This window comes from Hyperolius riggenbachi, chromosome 10 (genome assembly GCF_040937935.1).
Source record: "Hyperolius riggenbachi isolate aHypRig1 chromosome 10, aHypRig1.pri, whole genome shotgun sequence".
Classification (NCBI taxonomy): domain Eukaryota; kingdom Metazoa; phylum Chordata; class Amphibia; order Anura; family Hyperoliidae; genus Hyperolius; species Hyperolius riggenbachi.
In genome coordinates, this window is record NC_090655.1 from 112,176,174 (window position 1) to 112,195,555 (window position 19,382).

At 43.0% G+C, this 19,382-nt stretch overlaps 1 protein-coding gene across 5 annotated transcripts in view; it reads left to right on the forward strand.

Annotated features, from left to right (window-relative positions):
• NT5C2 (5'-nucleotidase, cytosolic II) overlaps positions 1-19,382 on the forward strand; it is a 156,012-nt gene that overhangs the window by 128,941 nt on the left and 7,689 nt on the right. For 4 of the 5 annotated variants that reach the window (XM_068257522.1, XM_068257523.1, XM_068257520.1 and 1 more), the window contains exons 12-16: positions 719-781; positions 1,421-1,528; positions 8,891-8,957; positions 11,066-11,236; positions 16,509-16,560. In XM_068257522.1, coding sequence (XP_068113623.1) covers positions 719-781; positions 1,421-1,528; positions 8,891-8,957; positions 11,066-11,236; positions 16,509-16,560 — 461 coding nt within the window. The remainder of the gene's footprint in view (positions 1-718; positions 782-1,420; positions 1,529-8,890; positions 8,958-11,065; positions 11,237-16,508; positions 16,561-19,382) is intronic. The other variant, XM_068257521.1, reaches the window with a different exon arrangement.

The window sequence follows — 19,382 nt, forward strand, 5'->3', positions numbered from 1 at the left end:
TAATTTGTAGACACAGTATGTTAAAGAGAAACCGTGGATTGAACTTCATCCCAATCAGTAGCTGATACCCCCTTTCCCATGAGAAAGATTTTCAGGGGGCTCTGTATGGCTGATATTGTGTTGAAACTTCCTCCCACAGCTAGAGGTCAGGACCATGGTGTTGACATCACACTGTGGAACCTTGTTGCATTGTGTGAAATAACAGTTCAACTGCCAAAAAAGCAAGCAGCAGCTACTTCCACTGACCTCACCAGCCAGCAGTAAAAATGTCACCGTATGATAAATGTTAGAATGTAAATCGGGGAGATAAAATACTTTACAATGGGCACACACTGACTAAATCATATATACAAAATTATTGTAAAAATTCAGCACTTTTGTTCATTATGTTATTTTCACTGGAGTTCCTCTTCTGCTTCCATGAAAGTAGGAAGCAGATCCTGCAATACATATGTATTGCAGGATTTGTATCAGCTGTAACAAAGAAATGTTTTTCTTTAAAGGTTATTATGCTGCTGCCTATCTTTTAGAGCAGAGAGGAAGTTTGGAGTTCAGGCCCGCTTTAAATGGGGGGAGTATGGCATTTTATTTTTATTAGGGGGAAAACAAAGCAAGCAAAGATAGTATCATTTAAGAGCCTTTTTTACCCTCCCTTTCTTTGCCGCCCCTCCTCATTTGGACCCAACCATTTCACATATATCTGTTTTACGAATATTAGGTATGGTCCAGTGATGATCTTGAAGCAGATCTGCTGACATCACATCAACAAATGCTCATTCAGGTAATACCTTTAATGGCTTAATGTACATAGGTTTTTTTGCCAGCTTTGGAAACTTTAGAGTTTCTTCTTCAGGGATGATACAGAACTGGATTAAAGGTATTACCTGAATCAACGTTTGTTGGTTTTATGTTGGGAAAAATATCCATAAATACCTTTAAATTCAATGCTGACCATCGTGGATACATGAAAGCCAGTTCCTTGCTGTTGTCCATGGACTGACAGACTCCCCTTTGCAGTCTCCAGGGGGCGACGCTGGAATCTTCTCATCACAGAGTTCCTCCATCCGTGTCCCAGGACAGCCCTATGGTCCTGGCTGCATGCCTTGATATCAGCTTCAGCTTGAAACTCTGGCCATTCCACCCCAGTGGCAGCTCCTCAGCAAGCACTTTAACATTCCATAGCAGTGCACTAATTGGTTGCCAGCATGGCAGGCTGCCAGACATAGAACTTTTCATGGCTGCAATAATTTCCATATTAAAATACTGTATTGCCCTGGAGTAATCAGTAGCTTCATTAGACTCTGTAGATTTATTGCTGTAACTTATTAAAGCTATTCCTGCAGCTAATCCATTTGTTTTTAATTAACAGTTTGCTGTTAAGTTTTCAACAGATGTCAAATATGACTTTCTTGTTTTTCAGCCTGGGTCCCAACATCGGCCTTGGCAGTCCTATTTTGACCTCATTTTAGTGGACGCTCGGAAGCCCTTGTTTTTTGGGGAAGGAACTGTGCTGAGACAAGTGGATACTGTAAGTGAACTTGCTGTAATATCAAAAATTGTAAACAAAAAATAAAAAATGGTGGCGACTATTCTTATATTATCACTATTATCACTAGTAGACCTAAGCCCGTTTAAAAACGGGCTCTAGGTCTGTGTTGAAACCCCGCCTCCCTCTCCCCGGCGGCCCCCTGACCTGTCCTGCTCCCTGTGCCGTGGCTATCTGTGCTGCACATGCACAATAGCGCAAAGCACGGACACACACACACACACACACACACACACACACACACACACACACACACACACACACACACACACACAGACACAGGGGTTTTATTAGGTAGGATAGCAAGCACTTTAACAATAGGACTTTCCTAGTTACTGTAATTGTAACACCCCCTCCCCCCTCCACCTTTGCTACAATCAAGGGAAAAAAATTGGCATATTCTTTTTATGTCTCTTTCCAAGCCTTTCTTCAGCTTCTATTGTAAATTTATGTGAGACGCACAAAATCCTGGCCATGAGCAGTTCACAGCTTGTGATTGCGATATTACCGCACAAGCTTGCATGTTGAAGTCACTCACCATGTTTGCATATGACACGAGCACTTGGGCCAGATTCACCACTACATAAGCAATGCATCACATGGAGAGTGTGGCTAAATTACATTAATGTGAGAAAGACTTTAAGGGTGAGTCTCAACTTTGCAGACTTGCGTTGTAAATTCACACCAAACAAAAGCCCAGAAATATAGTTACATGTCTGTGCCCCCTTTATAGAGTGCTGTAATGGTGCACACTGATGTGTTGATGTAGTGGTCAGCAGATGTCGAGTGGATAGCGTACAGGTTAAGGCTCAACACACACCATACAATCGTGGTTGTTCAATCTTACCACTTACATGTAGTATAAGAGCTTATACAATCAATGATTCAAGGTATTTTCAATCTGTTGGCCCTTATACTACATAGCTTTGGTAAATCTGTACGGTGCATATGAGAGAGCTCGATCAACCGAGAGAAAGGATTTATTGATCCCCAAGAGAAAGGAAATTAAAGAAGGTGGGTCCAAAGCTAGAATAATAAGTACATTTACCCATCAATCGAATAATGTTAGGAGAATCTTGGGAAGACATTGGTCCATCCTAAAATTGGATCCACAATTGAAAGAATTTCTCCCACAATCACCATTGATAACATACAGAAGGGGGAGGAACCTGGGGGATAGTCTAACACACTCCTTTCTACCAGTTAGAAGTGATCAGGGTGAAAGATCTAAAAAGACATGGCTTGGTGGCCCTTTACGGGGTATGTACAAATGCGGTAGATGTAAGGCATGTGCTAATGTACTGAAATGCAGTAACTTCAAGGCCCCCAAAGATGGTAGAAATTTCGATCTACTGGAGTTTTTTAATTGTAACACAGAGGGTGTCGTATATGCCTTACAATGTCCATGCCAGCTCCTATATATTGGTGAAACCACAAGGCCAGTGAAAGAAAGGATTTTGGAACATCTGGGAGACATCTCTCATAAACGTAATACCTCAGTCTCGAGACATTGGCAGGAAAAACACAATAGTGATCCAGCATGCCTCCAATTCTGGGTGATACAGAAGTGGAGAATGGGTCCTAGAGGGGGGAATCTCGATCAAAAATTGAGACAACAGGAGGCAAAGTGGATATACAGACTCGGAACTTTAAGTCCTTATGGTTTGAATGAGGGGTTTACCTTTGCCCCCTTTATTTAGTTCATGTAGGTAGGAAATACCGCCTCCTACCCCCCCCCCCCCTTTGTCTCTCCTCCCCCCCTCCTTTTTCCTCCCCCCCCCCCTCCCCCCCCCCCCCCCTCCCTTCTTTCTGCATCAAGACCCTAATGGGGGGGTTTTTTCCTTTCCTCTCTAATTATTGGACTGCATAATCCAATAACTTTCTGCCCTGTCATTATATGAACTAAATTGCCCGGTAACCCTAAGAGGTCTCTCAAACATTCCTGTGACTAGAGGGGTTGCGGATATATATGCGCATAATGGATTTTTATTTATACTGATATCGGCTGACAAGATGGTTCCCCTCCTCCCCTCCCCCCTCCGTGGATTTATTGAGACTTACGCTAACCTTGTCTCTTATATGTTATTTTATGTCATCTCTGTGACCATGGGGGATGCGGATATATATGCACATAATGGATCTTCATTTATACTGGTATTTCGAACCAGTTTGCAGCTATGAGCACGTATGTGGATGTTAACAATAACACGTCTCCGGGGCAACGGTGATGTAACATTATTTAAACCAATGGCATTTTGCCTTTTAATTTATTTACTGCACCCCGCATGTCGTATATACGTCGCCATGGTAACCACGCATAACTCGCATTGGTTCCTTACGCGCTGACGTCCTCCAATCTAACCCTCCAGCGGTATAATGGTGCGTCTAGGAGGAGTTGTGGCTGGTGCACTCATTGGTTTACCCTCCTGTCCATCTCTCTCCCCATACGGCGCCTAGTCCCGCCCCCCATAGTTGCGCATCCACCAATCAAATTAAGCCAAATACGGAGGAAAGTTTTTTATTGCTCTCCGGGCAGGGGAATGAATGCGTCTTCCAGGGGATGTCTGGGGGCGTCTTTGGGCATACTGTATCCAATTTTGAGTTCTGACTAGTACTGGGTAATAACGTTTATAATTATATGGCAAAGGATAGTCCATCTTTACCATTGGTCCATTAATTGATGGACACTGGCAGGATCCAATGGAAGTCTATTTAGTCACTGGGAGGAGTTCTGAGGTTGCTCCCACCCCTCCCAGCATCCTTTGTGGTTCTGTAAATGGTATAAAAAGGAGAGACCTGACGCTCACTTCTTAGCAGGCTGCTGTAGCGGCCATTACTCTGTTAGTTGCTATCATTTGTTAATATGTGAATTGTAATATGTATTTACTATGTTGAGCACTTTGTCACTCTATCACTAGGGTACGCACTTTTCCTGACGAAGTTTCCAAATGAGGAAATGAAACATGTTGAGTTTGGTGTAGGGTTTTAGTAATACTGTAGTGAACTAGGAGGATGGTCCTTAGGACCCCTGACTTGTACCTCTAGTCAATTCAATCGCATTGAATATTTGATCAGCAATTTGGTTATTTTTTAATGTAATATAATAAAAGTTAAATTTTAACTACTTTTCTACTAGGGTATACCATATGTTTTTGTAGTCTTATTCAGGTGTGTTTTTGGTAAATCTGTACAACCAAGATTGTATGGTGTGTGTTGAGCTTAAAGAGACTCCGTAACAAAAATTTCATCCCATTTTTCTTCCATCCTACAAGTTCCAAAATCTATTCTAATGTGCTCTGGCTTACTGCAGCACGTTCTACTATCACCATCTCTGTAATAAATCGACTTATCTCTCTCTTGTCAGACTTGTCAGCCTGTGTCTGGAAGGCTGCCAAGTTCTTCAGTGTTGTGGTTCTGTGATGCATCTCCCGCCTCCAGGCCCCTCTCTGCACACTGCCTGTGTGTTATTTAGATTAGTGCAGCTTCTCTCTGCTCTATTATCTTTTACAAGCTGGATAAATCCTCCTCTGAGCTGGCTGGGCTTTCACATACTGAGGAATTACATACAGGCAGAGCTGTCTGCACTCTGCAGGAAGAAACAGCCTGACACTTCAGTGGAAGATAGCTGCAGGGGGAAAGAAACACACAAATGATCTCTTGAGATTAAAAAGGAAGGCTGTATACAGCCTGCTTGTGTATGGATGTATTTTCTATGTGTGGACATACTGTACATAAACCTACTTCCTGTTTTGGTGGCCATTTTGTTTGTTTATAAACAAACTTTTTAAAACTGTTTTTAACCACTTTTAATGCGGCGAGGAGCGGCGAAATTGTGACAGAGGGTAATAGGAGATGTCCCCTAACGCACTGGTATGTTTACTTTTGTGCGATTTTAACAATACAGATTCTCTTTAAGGCTGTTGCCTTTGATATAGGGTTTGAGCCTTTGACTAGAGTTTGATTCCTGGTGCAAGCCAGTATGTGGATATGTAAACCGTAAGAAGTCTGTGAGCAAGGCTCCCTAATGATTCTGGTCTCTGTGACGCGTGCCCTAAGTGGCTGTAGCCATGCAACGCTTTGAGGTGGCCAGGAGAAAAGCGAGAAATAAATGTTGTGTTGTGTGTGTACTGTGTACACTGCTACAACATGTTAATATCTAATAGGGTTAAATGGAGGAGATGAAATAAGGCAGACCACTCACAAGTGAAGGTACGCTGAGGGTTATTTTACTCACCCTGCAGCCCCTCTCATAGTTCTGTAGAAATAAGATTGTCTATCTCTCATTACTGCACCTGTTTTGGCAACACCTAAGGCTGCAGATCATTGGGAACATGTCGCCACTACAAGAGACCACACACAAGTCAGATCAGATCCAAGCTCTTGTGATTCAATATCCAATATTGAACGCTATTTACAGTTGCTGCTAACATCCTGCTCAGACTGGGGCAAATGCAGAAGGTGCTGTGTACTTAACTAAATGGAGAGACTGAGTCTGTTTAAAACTGATGACACAGAATGTAATCTGATTGTACAATCTTACCAGTATATACAGCCATGGACACAAATGTGTTGCTTGCTGACCTGACACCTCCCAACCCTCCCAACAAGGATGTTTAATGCTGGGTACATACTTTGAGATTTTCTGTTCGATTTACTGTCAGATCGATTATTTCCAACATGTCCGATTTGCTTTTCGATCGATTTCCGAGTATTTTTCGATCGCTTTCCTATTAAAGTGCACAGAAATTGATCGGAAAGCAAATCGGACATGTTGGAAATAATCGATCTGACAGTAAATCGAACAGAAAATCTCAGTGTGTACCGAGCATTAGGCAGAGAACTATTATAAGCAGCTGTATCTTCCTGTGACAACATGTTCAATAATTATTGAGACATTTAAGGTCCATGGGACAGTAGGTAGGTTTCCTGGACATGGCCACAAAAGGAAAATCAACCCCAGGATGGGCAGAGGGATTGTGAGAATGGTAGACAAAGAGTTACTTGCAAGGACGTTGTAAGATGAAATCTAAGGTTAAAGTCCATCAGTGTCTGATCACACCATCTGTTGCTTTTTGAGTGACGATAGGCTCAATGTAAGAAAATACAGGGGGATTCCTCTACTGAAAGTAAAAACCTTTAAAGGATACCCGAAGTGACATGATGAGATAGACATGTGTATGTACAGTGCCGAACACAGTAATAACTATGCTGGTTTCCTGTTTTTCTTTCTCTGCCTGAAAGAGTTAAATATCAGGTATGTAAGTGGCTGACTTGGTCCTGACTCAGACAGGAAGTGACTACAGTGTGACCCTCACTGATAAGAAATTCCAACTATAAAACACTTTTCTAGAAAATGGCTTCTGAGAGCAAGAAAGAGATAAAAAGGGGAATTTCTTATCAGTGAGGGTAACACTGTAGTCACTTCCTGTCTGAGTCAGGACTAAGTCAGCCACTTACATACCTGATATTTAACTCTTTCAGGCAGAGAAAGAAAAACAGGAACACTGCATAGTTATTTGTTGCTAGGCACTGTACATACCCATGTCTATCTCATCATGTCACATGTCACTTCGGGTATCCTTTAAAGTCAGACTGGAATTTGCTACAGTATATATTGACAAGCAGCATTCTTTTTGAGAAAATGTCCTTTGGACAAATGAGACAAAATGGGAGCTTTTTGGCAAGTCACATTAGTTCTATGTTCAAAGAGTTAAAATTAAGCTTTAAAATAAAATAACACCATAACTACTGTGAAACCTGAGCAAAGCTTGGAGATGTTGTGAGACCATTTTGCTGGGTCTGACTTGGAGAGAGGGGGGGGTCTTGAGCCTGCACAGGAACAATTAAATCTCAAGAGTATCAAGATCTTCTGGAGTGATCTATGTTGCCCAATGTCAGAAAGCTCTGTCTCAATTGCAGATCATAATGACCCAAAACGCAAGGCTTAAATACCCAAGACTGGCTAAGGACAAAGCAATGGACTCTTCTGACATGTCCTTTTATGATTCCTGATTTGATTCCTGTTGAACATCTATGGAAAGATGTGAAACATTTAGTCTGGGGGAAAGCACCCTTCACCGGATACAGCTGGAGCAGTTTTGTTCAGGATCAGAATACCTGTTTAGTGGTGCAGAATTCCTATTACTACCTGTTGACGGTTGTAGAAGTTATTCGTCATTGAGAGCTACAGGAATTGCTTGTTTTCCTTTATTGCTTTTAATGGACGTTCAACAAAATATTATGTTAAATGGCCCATCATTTATATCAGTGCCATTTGCGTTGCTTGAAATCCAAAGAGAGACCACTCGACCCATCTGGGAAATGCATAAAATTGTCTTTAGTTGCGGAAACAGGGCATCACATTTGCTATTCATACCAAGCAAAAAGGAAGAGGCGTGCTCTGTAGTGTCCTCTCCAGTCCGCCTTACAGGCGAGCGCTGAGGAGCTGCTAGAGTGTGATTATGCCTGGTGTTTCAGCTGATCCTCCATCCACGGACGCTCAAGATCTCCCTTCTGTCATCCACTTGGTATTCATACCATCAGGGGAGTGGGTTCCAATTTGAAAATATTCGGTTGAATCAAAACTCTATAGCAAAGTCCTATTTTTTGTTAAAAGAGATAAACAATGAAGAGAGACAATTACTTTTGTCATTTATTTAAGAGCCAGGAAGGGGGATTGCGCACACGGGGACGGTTAAGGTTAGGTGTCAGAAAGGAGGATGGTTAAGGTTAGGCGTTGGGAGGGGATTAGGCATTGGGGAGGAGTATTCTACTGTATGTGAGAATAGGATTAGGATTAGCTGTAGTTAAATATTGGGGATATTTACCAATATTTTACTAACAAAAATTAACACTAAATGTAAATGTTACTAATATTCTACTATTGGCTTTATCTGGCGTCCAAATTTCCTGCTGCGTGTGGAGCACTGTTGTATTTAATAAGACTGACGTTTATAAATATCCCAGGGTGTTGAAGACCTCCCTGAGAACAAGTGCAGGCAGTGTACGTAGTTTAGAAAGTGCAGTCATGGAGACTCGCATTGCTTTCTATTGAGGTGTACAAATGCTCCAGTTTGGCATTTATACAATTTGGTTGTACACCCCTTTCTGTTGGTAGCACTTGGAATGCATCCATCTATTTCTGTGTTGTATATTGCCATACAGTTTCTCATGGTGGGAAGACAAAGACACTCACAAGAGGGGATAGTAGAGTTTCTACCAGTTTGGTCACGCACATATTTCACAGTAACTCGTATTTTTATTTGCGTTAGGCTGTGGACTTTAGTTCCACAACCTAAAAGTTATTCCACAGTTAAAGTTATTCTTATGTTTTCCCCAATTTAGAACACCGGCAAGCTTAAGATTGGAACCTACACGGGACCATTACAGCATGGAATTGTCTATTCAGGAGGTATGGACGATGTTGGTTATTACAGTAGTATTAATCTCTTTGCTTTGGGCCTAAAGTGTGTACTGGTGAATCTTAAAGACATTTACCCTAGAAGTTACCTGTAATTGTTTTTTTAAAATCTTTCCTCACTCACTCTAGCCAGCTTTCAGACATGTGCTATTTGAATGGATCAGACATAAATAGAGAAACTGGTTACTTGGGCAGCTTAAGAGATTCTGGGTATTACAGTATATTTAAAAATAATAAAATGGCTACATTCTGCTTGTAAGAAGCTGCTTAAAGGGAACCTGAAATGGGACATTAAAAAGAAAATCCAGAGCTTCCTCCAGACCCTCCAGCCTGATCAATCCCTCGTCGTCCTCCTCTGCCTTCTCGTTCTTCAGCAATTGGGCCACGGAAAATCCTCCGGTCTGGGGCCATCTGCACATGCGTGGCTGTGTGCTCTCCCGCCGCACTCCTGTTGCCTGGAGCATTCTGCTACTGCGCAGGCGCAGAACCCACCCGGCAACGGGAGCATGTGCAGCCGCAGTGCGCCTGTGCCGACTGGACAACTTACCGGGGCCAGTCGCTAATGAACCAGGAGACTACTGTGGATGACCAGGGAGCTATCGGGCTGGAGGAAGCCCCAGGAATACAGTTGGGTTATTTATTTTTTTAAAGAATGCCAATTGTCTTGCAATCCTGCTGATTTTTTGGGGGCTATAGCATTGTTTGAATAATATGACCCTACTTAATTCACAGCGCCTGACGTTCATACTAGTTCTGGGTCTGTGGCTAAAAGTATTGGAGACACAGGATCAGCAGGACAGCCAGAGAAGTGGCATAATATAAAATGGAAAAATTGCAGCCTTCACATCCATTTCACTACAGTGTCTCTTTCACATAGGTAAAAGTTTTATATAGAGGGGAATAAGCATGAGCAAGAACATTCTTGCATTGATATGCTTTTCTTTTGATAATAATGGCTTGAAATGATAACAAAAAAACATGCTTGCAAAAAGTTAGATCCTCCTGCACGGTGTGGAAGCTGAGAGTTATGATTGAGGGAGTTAACTCACCTAGCCACCCCTCCCTTACAATGCATTCTATGCTACGTCCCATCTCCTTCCACTATCGTCTTCTTAGCTGGGACTTCCACTCTGAAGGTGGAAGTGTATGAAGATGGAACACAGCATAGAACGCATCAGAACGCAACACTGCAGGATGATATCTCTTTTCCCAAGAATGTTCTTGCTCATCCCTAAATGGTAAACTCCATAAAGTTTCATTGGATTGGATGGGAAACTGAAGAGCAATATAATCTATACATTTATGAATTCAACCTTTTCAGCCTTATGAATGCAAAGATGCATGGGATAATCTGTGGTGTGCTACTGTGGCTAAATACATTACAACCACTGGGTTTAAAGTCCAGTTAAACCAAATTTTGAGCAAGGCTAATTCTATTATCAGTCAGGATAGGCAATGTATACCTTCAAAGTACTGGATAATGCCTGTTTCTACATCTGGCCATACACTGGTTGATGTGGTCAAAATATAGATCCCTCACAGATCACAATTTTGACCAAAGAGCGATCCATTTGATCAAATCCCTCCACATACTGCACATAGATTTTTAATAGATTTCAGCATGATAACCCGGCATGTGTACAGCAGCTCCTGACCACTACCCGTCCAGTGATTCGCCAGGAAGATCAACTCAACCCAACAACAGTTGACCGCTTTCTACTCGCCCCACCCACCACAGATGTCAGGTCTGCGCTGCTCCATTGGCTCTCTGCCCCCCGGCATAGCAACAGAATGCACTGTCAGCTTGTAGCCTGACTATGGCTCTGTCTGTACAACCTCGGCCCAGCGATGTCGGGTGACATCAGCCCGGTCCATGCCTTTACAGGAAATGGCAAGCAGGTGAGGTCTCAAGCCTGTAGATGAGGTAGGCAGGGAGTAGAGAAAGCCTGTATGGAGAGTGCACACCGACACAGATTTTTTTTTTTTTAATTCTTTTTTATTTTTTGCACAAGCTACTTCAAGTGAAGCTGACTACTGCATGCGGTTATAAGCTAACATAGTTGAAAGCATTCTTGAAATACTTTTGTTTCTTTTTTTAGGCTCCTCTGATATCGTATGTGACCTGCTGGGCGCTAAAGGTAAAGACATCTTATATATTGGAGATCACATATTTGGTGATATTCTTAAGTCCAAGAAACGTCAAGGATGGCGAACCTTCCTGGTGATCCCAGAACTGGCACAGGAGCTCCACGTCTGGACCGACAAAAGCTGTAAGCCATCACTATTCATGCTCTGGATGTTGCATTTAGTTCTTTTGATATAACCAGCAGTAGGTAGCACTATTTTAGAAAGCAGGCCAAAAAAAGCTATGAATTAATTTTAAGCATCATTTACTTCTAATGTTCCTAACAGCTATTGCAGTTACAATGTAATACAATCATTTCAGGGCATTGAATATATTACAGTATAATTTATAATATACGTATCTAATACATTGTTTAACTTCTTGTATCTTTGGTTAGCTAGCAGTTACACTGTTTTTATTAGATTACAGTTACTTGTATATCTATTTTATAGACAGTAATTTGATTTGGTGTATTTTGTGTTGTTAAATCAGCCCTCCAAAAACTAACGTTTCAAATTTGGTCTGTAGCAGCTAGATGAGTCTCCCAGCACTTTCATGTATGTTTCACACTGCAGTGGCCAGATCTTTGTACCTGAACTTCCAGGATGATCCATGTGGCAGCGCTATTGGTCTTCCTGTTGATTTTACTTTCTTTCACTTGCATAGAGAAGATGGCGTAAGTCATCAAACCCACCTCCAGGAAAAACATTTTTTTTCATCGATTATGGTGGGGCTCAAACCATTTACATTTTTTTAGTGTTTATGAGATTCTCCCTTCCTTCCTGTCCCTAGGACCTCCATGGACCACAGTGACTTTAGTTTGAAACTTTGTGGTCTTGAGAGCAGGAAATGAAAGACCACAATAAGAAATGTGACAGAGGTTCTTAAAGTGTCCATACATATAGCAATGTATGGGCAGAACGACCAAGAGACAGAGCTCTCTCCAATCAAATCTGATCAGAGAGAGAGATCTGTTGGTTGCCAATGCAACACTGGCTGATGCCCGATTGATTTCAGTATGAAATCTCTAGGGATACTTACTCATGATGCTTCTGATTACGCCCACCTGGCCATTTGCCAAATGTTAATGTCTCCCCCTTGGTGCCTGTACATTGGGATCTCATCTGCTGCAGCTGCAGCGACTCCAGGTCTCCTCCGCTAGTTTCTCCAAGCGCCACCATCACACCCAGTTCCACCACATGGTGGCGCATGTGTGAGGTCAAACACGTACCTGGCAGCCCTTTGGGGAAGACACTGGATAAGACTGGGAATCGCAGCAGCTGGCGCAGGTGAGATTTACAATGCACGGGTACCGGTGTTGACAGTTACATTTGGCGGGACAGTGGCTGGGGGTCCGTCGTGTTTGTTGGTCGTCGCGATATTGCACACCGTTACTGCGATGCCCATGATTTGCAACGTCGAACCAAGAATTTCCAGCGTGCTCAATCAATACATTCCAATGATTACATACAGAAATTGGTTGATTTGTCGATCAGGCATGCTTGTTGTGGCACCGATTTTTATTCAATAAAAGTATCTAAATAGATGGTAGATCAGGCCGCAATATCGCCAATATCCCCAGCTTAGCTCTTCTCCACTTCACAAACAAGTGCTGTCTCTGTTCTTGGTGGAGAGATTTACCCATTTCCTGTCAGGACAAGAAGTGAAGTAAGTTGTCCCAAATGAGGAGACAGCAACAAAATGTAAACCTAGTTTTAACCCCCTTCTGTGTTCTGCAAAAGATAAATTGCCATTTTTCCTGAAGTTCGGCTCCATGTAACTCTGTTTGTTTGAGCGCTCTCACTTGCCGAAGCTGAGTAATATAAGAAGCTGGTGGGTGACTCTGCCTAGTGGGCCTTTCATGACAAATTTTGGCTTTAGGTGGGCTGATCCTTGAAAGGAAACCTGAAGTGGGAAGAATGTGGAGGTTTCAATTTTTATACCCTTTGAACAAGTGCCAGTTGTCTGTCTGTCGTGGTGATCTTTTGGCTCCCCTAGTGTCAGTCACATCTGCAGCAAGCATGAAACCAGTGGCATCAAGGTGCCTTCAGAAAGCCTGACACTGGATATTTTGGAACCACACGATCCCACACTCGAGTTTATAGCCAGATTGTGCGGCGATACGATCCGCAGTGACATCAGAAGTACATAGCCTGCTTTGTCTGAAGTCCCAATCCATGCATTACGATCCACGGAGAAATGGCAATGGATAATTGCTGCCAAATTCCTGCAAATTCAATGTAATTCACTTTCATTATAATTAATGGAAATCACAGCTGCATTGGAGAAAACGCGACAGTGTTTTCTGATGCGTTTGCGTGGTTAAGGGGCCTAAGAGGATATTAGCAGCAGCAGATCATCATGACAGTCAGACAAGGTGCATTAAAAACCAAACATTAGAGCCTCTGTATTCCTCTTTCTACTGGGTTCCTTAAAGTGCTATATTATGGAGTGATATTATTTTACAAAGTCTTCATTGGCCGACAGTGATGTATTGATGCAAGCTTTTACAGGCTATACTGTCAATCTTGAAGAAGCATATATGAGGCTTAAAAACCCATGCATGTTATCAGGCTCATTCAGAGAGGAAACCAAGGGGATGATATATCAAGTCAACAGTGATCAGTCAGAATTCTTGTTCCACTGTATCACCATCAATCATCCACACTGTGATCATGTATAGCTAAACATACAGTTCTGAGGGCAGAGAGAGGACAAGGTGTGTGTGTGTGTGTGTGTGTGTGTGTGTGTGTGTGTGTGTGTGTGTGTGTGTGTGTGTGTGTGTGTGTGTGTGTGTGTGTGTGTTTGGGGGGTGGGGGGGGGGCTTTGCTCATTGTTTAGAAATCCATCGTACAGGATCTCTGAATTACGTCATGCGATAGCTGTGCTGATGCTAGATGTTTGCCCGAAATAATCACAAATGATTGTCTTTAGCAATGAAAATCTAGGGTCTATACAGTGCTTTATGTCTGGTACACACCATGCAATTTCCCATCAGATAGACGGGTCGAATAGATCATTTCTGACAGGTACGATCTGGTTTCCGATATTTTTTCTGATTGATTTTCTAAACACTTCTCTCCAAAATCAATCAAAAAAAACAAAAAACTATTGGAAATCAGATCGGACCTGATGGGAAAATGCATGGTTTGTACAAAGTGTTAGAGAGGGATTGGGATAAGTGCTGCATTGTGACTAGTGATCTGCATGGAACACTGCTGAAGGGGAAGGAAGAGTTAATGGAGACTTCACATACAGATAGATGCATTAGCCAGTTTTTAATTTAGAACATGCATAATGACTATTTAGCAATACTCCACAGAAGACCCTCAGGTTAATATTGGATGGCAGTCATGCCTGCTTATACACTGCAGGTAGCTGTTATTTTCTTGCTAACGTGTATAGATAAGGACAGAGGTAATCCAAAATATAAAAGAGCATATAATGTTGAAGTAAGCAGCCACAATTAAGCATTTATAACATGTTATAAATGCTTAATCTGTGGCTGCTTACTTTAACATTATATGCTCTTTTATGTTTTGGATTACCTCTGGGCATCTGAAGAATTGTCTTTAATCCGTGTGATCGGAAGACGCTCATACAAGACAGGAACTGGGAGGCTATGCCAAACAGGGAGAAAAACAACAATAAGAACTTTGCCAGCCATTTTCCACTGTTCCGATAAAGTGATTTGATTTCCATTTTTTCTCCTAGCTGAAATTTGCTGGCCTTGGGTCTAGAAGTCTTTATTATTGCTGTGATGGACGCATAATTGGCAAGCAGTTTGTGTTCCAAAAACCAGACCGGAACTAATACAGTGGAAAATGTCCTTACTGTATATTAACAGTTGAAACTAGTTGATAGTTGAAACTATGCAGCCTTACCTCCCAGTAGTGGTAACTTAATTGAGATGTGCTGAGCCTAGCAGGTCCACAAAGTCAGGTGACACTACAGCTATGGGTTCTGCCATGAAAACTTTGATCCATGAATGGATAATGGCTCATGAGGGAGGGTCATAGCCAAGAATGTAAAGAGGATGCATGGAGTGTGGGTTAATGTTGGACTTCTTAGCCAGGGAGTCCAGCTGAATTCAGTGAGCCACTGAGGCTGAGCAGAGCCCAGATAGTGCCAGCAGCCAGGTAGTCAGTCTGCGAAGTAGGCTTTCTTATCGACAGAAGTCATTTAGGATCCTGTTCATGTAAAAGCTTGCATCTTTATTTAAAATAAGCCATTGAATGAAAATATCATATAAGCTACATTCAAAGTGAAAGGCCATCCACCATGTAGATGTATTGTCAGATCCTCTCTGAGATCCCATCTCTGGCCTCCTTTTCATTGATCCACAAGCTGAGCAATAAAGTGTTGTCACCACAGCTGTATCCTCTGGTCATTCCTGTGGAGAATCCAGCAGTTGTCCAGAACTACATTGCTCAGCAGTGGGGCTAGAATAGAGGCCACAGTTGGGATTTTGGATCATTTTCTCATCTGTGTTTATCAGATTTGGGAGGACTTATACTTGAATGTACCTAAAGTTTCATGATTACTCCGTCTGTGCTTAGTGGACAGGTCTGTAACCTAGAAACATACAGTATAATCTGCATATTGGTGTCAGTCAGGAGATGATCCCAGCTGGGCTGTTGTAGATAAGTGCAGGGTGAGGGTTTAAATCTTTATATTATGCAGGACATGTTTTCATGTCACCCAGAGGAACTTTAACCCTGCATAGGATTGCAGAATCACATGTGCATGAGGTGCCTCATCAAGAGTCCACCACCTTTTTTGCTGAGTGCCAAAAGTAAGATTTAATTTTTTTCCCCCCTTAATCCTACTTGAGTGCTGCTTTAATTTTAAAATGTTATCTATTTCCAATTTATATTTAAAGACGCACATATATGGTGTATTTCCTCTCGCTTTTAGTTCTCGAAATCCATCCCCAGGTCGTTCTTGCCTTGCTTTGTTCTTGTTCCTATTCTGGCTGTCTCCTGGCATCTCTCCCATCCCCATGTCACGAGTGACACATGACGTGGCTTGATGTCCTCACTTACCCTCCATTTTGTTGGTGGCATGCTAAGATCCGGGCAAGCTTGCACAATGGCATTTTTTACTTGTTGCTCATTGGCTGCCAGAGGGTCCTCCAGCTTGGCAGAAGACCCTGGGGGAGTTTGATGGGTCACATCTAGACTGTGCTTACCTTAATTCGGGCAGTTTGTCTTCCTTCATAGTGTTTCACATTTTGGGTGTCTCTGGCGTCTCTTTCTTGTCTAGAAATCTCTGGCTTGGTGTTCTGCTTTCTGCTGTCTCTTTCTGTTTTTAAGTGTTTGCATATGATAGCCACCACTTTGTGTTTTTTATTTCATTTTCCCTACTTAGCCCGTGTCATGTTCTTCATAGTACTATTTTTATTTCATTTAATTCAGCACTTTTTGAAGAGCTCCAGAGCTTAGATATCTTCCTGGCAGAGTTGTACAAGTAAGTAGTGTGTTTGATACTCCTTTGACTTATCAATACAATATTGTTTTGCTAAGGTAACATCCTTTGCATCTCAACCCAACAAGAGCAAAAACTGTTTTATGTTATGGGCACTGCCATCTTGAACTGATATTACATGGAAGAAGCAATCACTTGGCAGAACAGTACTCAGTTACTACTAACTGTGTAGAATGACCTGACAGGATCTAGTATCCACTTATCTTATCTCATCAATATATGCATTGCGACAAGATCCCCAAACCTCTTCTTCCCTGCTCACTGCTAATCATTCTGGATATGTGGTAAGGAAAGTGGAAGAGATCATACTAGTAGGCACAGGAGTAGCAGAATAGGTCGCTCTGGAGGCCTGCCATTGTGGTCTACTCTGGTCCTGTGCCTACCAGCGTGATTTCCTCTGGTCCTTTGCCTGCCAGCGTGGTCTCCGCTGGTCCTGTGTCTTCCAAAGTGGTCTCCTCTGCTCCTGTGCCTTCCAGAGACAACACTGGCAGGCACAGGAGCAGAGAGCACCATGCTCAAAGGCACAGTAGAAGAAGAGGCTGTGCTGGCAGGCACGGAAGTAGAGGAGACAATAGTGGCAAGTACAGGAGCAGAGGAGACAATGCTGGCAAAGCACAGGAGTAGGGGAGACCACCCTGGCAGGCACAAGAATAGAGGAGACCATCCTGGCAGGCCCAGGAGCAGAGGCGACCACGCTGGTGGGCACAGGAGTTGAGGAGGCTGGGCTGGCAGGCACAGTAGCAGAGGAGATCACACTAGCATGCACAGAAGTAGCAAAAAAAAGGTCACTCCAGGAGCCACAGGAGGCCTGCCAACGTGTTCTCCTCTGGTCCTGTGCCTACCAGCGTGATTTCCTCTGGTCCTTTGCCTGCCAGCGTGGTCTCCTCTGGTCCTGTGTCTTCCAGCATGGTCTCCTCTGCTCCTGTGCCTTCCATAGACAACACTGGCAGGCACAGGAGTAGAGGAGGCTGCGCTGGCAGGCACAGTAGAATAGGAGATAACACTGGTAGGTACAGGAGTAGAGAAGACCATGCTGACAGGCACAGAAGCAGAGGAGACCACCCTAGCAGGCACAGGAGCAGAGGAGACCACCCTGGCAGGCACAGGAGCAGAGGAGACCACCCTAGCAGGCACAAGAGCAGAGGAGACCACCCTGGCAGGCACTGGAGCAGAGGAGACCACCCTGGCAGGCACAGGAGCAGTAGAGACCACGCGGGTGGGCACAGGAGTAGAGGAGGCTGGGCTGGCAGGCAGAGGCGATCACACTAGCAGGGACAGTGGATTTGGAGATCACACGAGCAGGCCCAGTAGCAGAGGAGATCACACTAGCAGGCACAGGAGTAGAGGAGATAACACTAGCGGGCACAGTAGCAAGGACATGACACTAGTGGGCACAGGAGTAAAGGAGACAACACTAGCAGGCACAGAAACCGGGTAAAACACACAATGATAAACACAGAAGCAGGGCAGACTACACAGGCAGAGTTAGAAGCAGAGGAAACCACACTGGCACAAGGAAAAGAAACAGAGACCACACTGTCTGTCAAAAATGCTTATGGTGGTTAGTGTGTAGACTGTATGCTCCTGAGCTGGTTCAAAGAGCATGAGAGCGCTAATAACCATTACAGATTTTCCTGGATTCTGTTTTTGTAAAACAAAAAGTATTCAGCTTCACATGACCATCATACTTCACTAAGGTGAATAAATATGCCAGTTATTCCTTTATGCCCCTGATATTTCAGGCATGCATCTAGAACCGCTGGTTTATTAGCAAGCCATATAATTCAACTTATAGACATTCATCAGCACAAGGTATGGATTCATATGACTGTTGTAGGACTTGCAAGTTGTACCCATTTCATAAAGCCAGAACCAGAAGGTGTGCTATAAACAAGCAGCTCTGTATGTATGCTTGCTTTTTCTAGGACATAAAGCAATGATTTGCATATTCACTCACTTCCCTGAAGTAATGGCCTCCTGTGGGACTACTTGCTCATGTGAAGTCAAATATCTGGAAATTTCTTGTGTTTTTATGAAGGAAAAAATGAATGTCTCCAGTACCCAGCCATGAGGATAGGCACACATAGTTTTCATTAAAGTGGACCCAAATTAAAAATACAAGATTTCAGAAATGAAATCTATTTTCTAAATTATAATAATAAATGGCAGCCTTTTTTCAGCTGCATGATGACAAATATAAAATATTTGACATTTATTGGAGAAACTCCTCCCTTCCTTTCAAATTGCCGGGATAGAATCCGGCAAACTGGTGGAGTAGATGGTGTCCCTCAAAGGAGGAATTGCTGATGGCTGCCACCTGTATAACCCTAGTTATGAAGACAGAAGGGTGAAAAGCATGCACTGAAATGCTCATAGGCTTGAAGGAATGTTTATTTATCTTTGTATGTGTCAGAGTGGTGCAACTAAATATTTTGAATTAAAAAAATGTTTGTTTTGGGTCCGCTTTAATAGGGTTTCTCTGAAGTGACAGGTCCACTACTTCAGCAGTGTTTAAATCATGTCTGATACAAAGCACTGTTTGGCACTGCCACACGTCTCTTTATATGGAATGTACTTCTATAGTGCCTTTACAAGTATAACGAACATTGATGTATTAAATTGTTCTTTCATATGTACCGTATTTTACGGCATACAAGATACACTTTTTGTCCCCCCAGAAGGACACACCCACAGGGGGGCAGAAGGACACACCCACAGGGGGGCAGAAGGACACACCCACAGGGGGGCAGAAGGACACACCCACAGGGGGGCAGAAGGACACACCCACAAGGGGGCAGAAGGAC